The sequence below is a fragment of the Talpa europaea genome (assembly GCF_964194135.1).
Source record: "Talpa europaea genome assembly, chromosome: 15".
In the NCBI taxonomy this organism is placed as follows: domain Eukaryota; kingdom Metazoa; phylum Chordata; class Mammalia; order Eulipotyphla; family Talpidae; genus Talpa; species Talpa europaea.
In genome coordinates, this window is record NC_140083.1 from 80,351,366 (window position 1) to 80,358,164 (window position 6,799).

At 45.2% G+C, this 6,799-nt stretch overlaps 1 protein-coding gene across 1 annotated transcript; it reads left to right on the plus strand.

Annotated features, from left to right (window-relative positions):
- Nucleotides 1–609: 609 nt before the first annotated feature.
- On the plus strand, nt 610–6,799 carry HNRNPA1 (heterogeneous nuclear ribonucleoprotein A1). The gene is made up of 11 exons (XM_084255857.1): nt 610–639; nt 1,184–1,300; nt 1,587–1,733; nt 1,841–2,051; nt 2,135–2,227; nt 2,316–2,408; nt 2,689–2,763; nt 3,667–3,822; nt 4,047–4,113; nt 6,512–6,586; nt 6,773–6,799. Exons 1-9 carry the CDS (start codon nt 625–627, stop codon nt 4,100–4,102), a joined length of 963 nt encoding a protein of 320 aa, XP_084111983.1. The 5' UTR covers nt 610–624; the 3' UTR covers nt 4,103–4,113; nt 6,512–6,586; nt 6,773–6,799.

Here is a 6,799-nt window from a genome sequence, read left to right on the forward strand (position 1 = left end):
GCCCATTACGCTTGCGCAAAACGGGCCGCCACGACCGCCACCACGCAGGCGCCGTGGGGCCGCGGCGGCCTACCGCCCGCCATTTCACGTGCGCCGGCGCCAGGCGGGACGTCTCAGGACGCCTGCGTCAGCTCGCCATTTTATACACATGCGCCGGGCCGGCCGTCGCGGCGAGGGGCCGAGGTGTCGGATGTAACGACTTTTATAACACATAGTATTCATCGTGCTTTGCCAACTGAGTTTAATAATATTCAGGGCGTGGAGAGTGACGTTTTTTTAAGCACTTAAGTACATTCAAATATGAATGATTGCTTGGACAGCCAATAAAAATCGCTCGGAAAAATGTTACTCGCAACCAATGGCCCTCCAGGGGTGGAGCCTGTGGAACGCCCAGGCGGATGACGCGCTCCGCAATCCGATACCGCGGGCCAATAGCAGGCGGCAGCTATTTCCTGTAGCCAATCAGAGCGGGCCGTGGGCGGAGTCTGCCAATGCCGAGCGCGCGGAGGCGGGATAAAAAAGCGAGGCCGAAGGTAGGCTGGCCGACCCGCTCGTGGGCTTGCTCCTTTCTGCCTGTGGACGCCGGCGAGGAAGCATCGCAGCTGTCTCCCTGCCACTGCCATCATGTCGAAGTCAGAGGTGAGTGAGACGCGCTCCGCGGCCAGCTTCCGCCCGCGCCCCTTCCAGAAGCCGGCGGGGGGCGGCCCGCCTCGGCTCTGCGCGCCAGGCCCCTCGGCGGAGGCTCGGCCGCCGCCGGGCCTACCCCTCCCGAAGTGCAGGCCGCCATTTTGTCCTCGTCGTCGCCATGAGGCCGCCCTCCCGCAGCCCCGGTTAGCGCCCCGGACGTGCTCCTCCGGGCGGAGCTTGGCTCTTCGGGGATCTGTTTCTGACCTTGTTTCAAGGGGTGGTTTGCGTAAAGAGCGCCCGGAGTCTTTTACGGGGAACGCACCCGTCTCGCCCCGTTCTTTTGTTGCGCCTGCGTCGGCGGGAGAGGGAGGCGCATGCGCCCGAGCGCGCTCCGCCCAGCCCCCGCTCGGGCCCGCGAGCCTGGGGAGCAGCACGTGGCTTCCTGCGGCCCAGAGGAACAATAAGCACGGGGTGCTTTGTAGTCCGGTTTGGCTTCTTACTGGGCTGTGTCGTGCGTCAGGGCCTCACTCACCGTTCTCTCTCCCCCAACCCCCAGTCTCCCAAGGAGCCGGAACAGCTTCGGAAGCTCTTCATTGGAGGTTTGAGCTTTGAAACTACCGATGAGAGTCTGAGAAGCCATTTTGAGCAATGGGGAACGCTCACGGACTGTGTGGTAAGAGTTGGAAGAGATAGAAAAAGTTAGGCGTAGTAGGCTTACCGGGCTCGTCTGCCTCTTTTACTTGCCTGGATGTTTATGGAGGTTGTAAATAAGGGTGCAGTTGGGGAGAACTTGGCAGAGGCAGCGGTTGCTTAACTAAAAAGCTCCTTCGCAAATCTGCAGAAGGAAACCTGGAGGATTTTGTGTGAAGGACGTATAAAATTTGCTATTAACCTTATTCAGAGAGCAGTAATAGTAGTTTTTGGGGTCTTACGGTGTACTAAATGAATTAACGTCTCAGGTGATGAGAGATCCAAATACCAAGCGATCCAGAGGCTTTGGGTTTGTCACGTATGCCACGGTGGAGGAGGTGGATGCAGCCATGAATGCGAGGCCACACAAGGTGGATGGAAGAGTTGTGGAACCAAAGAGGGCTGTGTCAAGAGAAGTAAGTGATTCCCCTCCCCCCAAGTGTGCAAAGATACTTTACATTTATGGGGATGGTAGAAACTTTGATATGAAGATAAATTTTCCTAAAATAATTTTTCTTGCTAGGATTCTCAAAGACCTGGTGCCCACTTAACTGTGAAAAAGATTTTTGTTGGTGGGATTAAGGAAGACACTGAAGAACATCACTTAAGAGATTACTTTGAGCAGTATGGGAAAATTGAAGTGATTGAAATCATGACTGATCGAGGCAGTGGCAAGAAGAGAGGCTTTGCTTTTGTAACCTTTGATGACCATGATTCTGTAGACAAAATTGTCAGTAAGTATTAGATGATTGATATTTGCCAAGGGACCCAAAATCCCTGTTGCATTCTAAACTCTGAGATCATGTTCTCTTTTAAGTTCAGAAATACCATACTGTGAATGGCCACAACTGTGAAGTAAGGAAAGCCTTATCTAAGCAAGAGATGGCCAGTGCTTCGTCCAGCCAGAGAGGTGAGGGTTTTGCTTGATTAAACTTTGAAGATATTTTTGAAAGATTCCAATATGGCTTGACTTTTTTTTTTGATTTAATCTCTTTAAGGTCGAAGCGGTTCTGGAAACTTTGGTGGTGGTCGTGGAGGTGGTTTTGGTGGGAATGACAACTTTGGTCGCGGAGGAAACTTCAGTGGTAGAGGTATGTGTAGTTGTAGTTTGCATAAAGAATTAACAGTAAACTTGTAATCAGTTACCCTCAGATGACTAATGCTTGTTGCAATTTACGGCCATATGTAACTGCCAGAACGTTTCCTGTTACATTTTATCCAAATGTGGTTCTGACTTATCAGCAACCAGAAGTTGATATCTTTGTTATGCGAATCGTTTTTGCAGTCCAGGAGCTGCCTATTGAAACTTTGACTTAGAAAAACATAATTTGTGTATTACAAACATACTTAAAAGCCTTGCTTTTCTTCCAGGTGGCTTTGGCGGCAGCCGTGGTGGTGGTGGATATGGTGGCAGTGGGGATGGCTATAATGGATTTGGTAATGATGGTGAGTAATTTTGAGCAGTATATAAGTGAAACTTTTGGCAACCTTTAGAATAGGTTAGTAGAGACTAAAACTAGTGCATGATAAGCTCAACACTGACCATAACAAGCATGCTGTGAGCAGGCCTTTAGCCATTATGCTTGCACAGATTTTGATTGTTAAATACCTTTGTCTTATTGAGAAGAATTGTATTCTTGTAGGTGGTTATGGAGGAGGCGGCCCTGGTTACTCTGGAGGAAGCAGAGGCTATGGAAGTGGTGGACAGGGTTATGGAAACCAGGGCAGTGGCTATGGCGGGAGTGGCAGCTATGACAGCTATAACAACGGAGGAGGCGGAGGCGGCTTTGGCGGTGGTAGTGGTAGGTATCCAGTGACCCAAGTACTTGGTGCAATAGCTAGATTAGTCTTGTGAAGTTGATGGCTTATCTGGGGATTTGATGATCTTAAGCATTGTGTGGCACATTGCATGGTATTTTTTCAGTGGGCTTCCATGCTCCCTCCTCCTAGCTTTAAGCTGGGGCCGCCTCACTCCCAAATAGATAAGTGGATAGTGGTGTCTTCAATTGGAATTAGGTTAGCTGCCAGCAGGATTGAGTATCTTAACTCCTTTGGGACCTTAGGCACTTAGTTGATGTATCTAGGAAAGCAGCATGTATTTGCAGTGCTTCTGGATGGGTTAAGGCTGTAGAAGATGTGTGTTGGGCCATGGTGACTTTTTAAACTGCTGGATTATTCAACTGAATTTCTTGCCCAGAAAGGATGAAGTGTAAGGAAAACAATTGGAGCCACCAGAGTTTGGGAGGAAAAGCAGATAATTAATGCAACTTTTTTTGTTCACTCTGAACACTAAATACACTCAGAATCACTTCCCCAAATAACAACTTAAGGTTATCTTTGTTTTTCCAGGAAGCAATTTTGGAGGTGGTGGAAGCTACAATGATTTTGGCAACTACAACAATCAATCTTCAAATTTTGGACCCATGAAAGGAGGAAACTTTGGAGGCAGAAGCTCAGGCCCCTATGGTGGTGGAGGCCAATACTTCGCCAAACCACGAAACCAAGGTATAGTTTCCATGTCGTATTTGAGGCCCAAGTATCTCTAGAACTATCGATATTACTAGCAACTGATACATGAAATCTAACTGATACACATGTAGATGACTAAAAAGCTGACATTTTAAAACTATCTAATTGAAAAAATCTTAATGGTTCAAAACTGGAATTCTATCATGCTAGATACAAAAGCGTTAACTTCCAAAGCTTAAAAGAATGAATTTTAATTTTAGGTGGCTATGGTGGTTCCAGCAGCAGCAGTAGCTATGGCAGTGGCAGAAGGTTTTAATTAACTGCCAGGTAAGTGAACACCTTTTTGTGTTTAAAATTAATTTTTTTGTAATTGTTAATGAACCCAGTAACCCTAATGTAGCTGAGCAGTGCAACATAGTTAACATTATAATTGCAGTAAAAAAAAATTGTGGATATTAAGTTAATAGATCAGCAAAATTTGTGGGAAACAAAACTTGCTATTGGATTGTAGCCTTGAGTCTTAATATGTTTAGATTAACAACTTTATTCCATATTGTTCAACAGGAAACAAAGCTTAGCAGGAGAGGAGAGCCAGAGAAGTGACAGGGAAGCTACAGGTTACAACAGATTTGTGAACTCAGCCAAGCACAGTGGTGGCAGGGCCTAGCTGCTACAAAGAAGACATGTTTTAGACAATACTCATGTGTATGGGCAAAAAATCTCGAGGACTGTATTTGTGACTAATTGTATAACAGGTTATTTTAGTTTCTGTTCTGTGGAAAGTGTAAAGCATTCCAACAAAGGGTTTTAATGTAGATTTTTTTTTTTTTTGCACCCATGCTGTTGATTGCTAAATGTAATAGTCTGATCATGACGCTGAATAAATGTGTCTTTTTTTTAAATGTGCTGTGTAAAGTTAGTCTACTCTGAAGCCATCTTGGTAAACTATCCCAACAGTGTGAAGTTAGAATTCCTTCAGGGTGGTGCCAGGTTCCATTTGAAATTTATTTATAACTTGCTTGGGCAGAGAAGCCATTGTTCTCAGAAATCTTGGTGTAGTTGAACTGACGGTTACTGTGTTGTGACTTGGAGTTCACCATTAAAAGGGTCACCCAAGCAAAGTCGTGGAGTTTATTTGGTTATTAATGATTGTTGGCACATCCTATGCAATATATCTAAATTGAATTATGGTACCAGATAAAATCACAGATGGGAATGAAGCTTGTGTATCATCCATTATCATGTGTAATCAATAAACGATTTAATATCTTGAATGGAATGACAACTGTATGGATTTGGGACTGGCAGAGCTTTGGACTTTCCCTACCCATTACCCCCCTGATAATGTTGAATGCTTCTATCACAATTCAAGTTCAAAACTCTGCCAGAGAATAGAAACCAGCTGCTGGCTAATGCCACCCATAAGTCCACAGATAGAAGTGTTTGAGAGACATTTTTAAACTGACCAGTACCAGTAAGAATTTTTTTATTCTTATCACAAAAACAGGTTCACATTAAAGGAAAACTGCAGTTTTACCTTATCCTGGTGGGGTGGGTCTTCATGGAGGTGGTGGAGTAACCACACTGCTTGGATAGTGTGACTGGAGGTGGTGAGGAGCCATTATTTGTTTACATTCGTATTAACTGCAGTTTTCCTTTAAATTACGGCACAAGATCACACAACCACCCTAAACTGTTAATTGTACAGAAAATGATTTCTAAACCTTTTTAACAGCAATATCCAATCATTGTTATTTGTATATAGGTTCTTTTGAGTCCTCCCTTTGGTGCCCTCGATTTCAGTGCCATTGTACCTAGTAGCATAGAGATTTGTTTGATCACTAGGACTGTGTAATCCATCCCGTGGGTGTGTTAATCGGAAGTGTGGGGAGGGAAGAGGGGTGGGGGAGGGCGGGGGTGGAGGGGGTGGGAAAGTGTGGATGGTAGTTTCCATGGGTTTGATACTGGCTGAGTTTGCAATGGCAGGTGGAATCTTAACTATTGAGGGAGTTTGCAGATACCTCAGGATTCGTGACAATGCCTTTAAAGATCCAGGAGAGATGTTCAGCTTCTAGGAACTGCTAGCAAGCATTAGCGCGAATGGCTCCGAGCTCAGACACTCTACAGCTGAGAGTAGACACTTGTGGTATGTGGAGTACAGATAAGCCAGGGGCAGGCCACCAGCAGCACCCTCCATGAAAGCTAGGAGGGAGTGAAGTTTCAGTGACCATCGCAAGGAAGGAGGCAGACAAGAGTAAGGCACACCTGACTCTTAGGACTAGCAGTAAGAACCAGGAGGAAAGGTTTTATTGCTATGCTGGTAGGTAAGAACAGATTTTACTTACACCCATATAGTTATCTAAAGTCCAGCTTTGTTATATTTTCCTTAATCAATTGAGCCAAAAACTAGTCCAGTAAAGCTGAACTTGTTTTTCTGGAGATGAACTATTTTAAATTAATACCCTAGTTTTGGTCGCTCCCAATTGAAGGAAGTGAGCTCTTTATGCTGTGATAATATATTTTTGCCCTTTAATTTTTATTTACTATTTTCCTTTGACCCATTTCTTTAAAACAATGGCTCAAAGTAATGCAATAGAATCTTCCCCAAAATGATGGTGGGAGGGAGGCTGGGTGGACCATTAGTGGGGTGGGGGTGGGGGCCTTAGCCAGAAATGGGACTTGGACTCAGAGAAAAGCTAGTTCTAAAGGTTCTTTGCTTTTCTAGGGAGGAGTCTGCTACTACAGGCTAATCTGCTCTCTTAAACTGAAACTCACCTGTCAAAAGTTGATGTCTTAAAAGGTAAGTTTTTATATAAAGCAACAGCGCTTGGTGTTCTGAAAGTGAGGATGACAAGCTGTGCCTCAGAACCAAAAATGAGCTCTCGTGTCTGTTCTGAACCATAAAGCAGCTGGGTTCCTCGTAAAAGAGAATGGATATAACTGTAGAGTCGTTCACAAGTACTTCATAAACTTTCTCTCTTTGCAGGAATATCCTAATGAGGACAACCTTTAC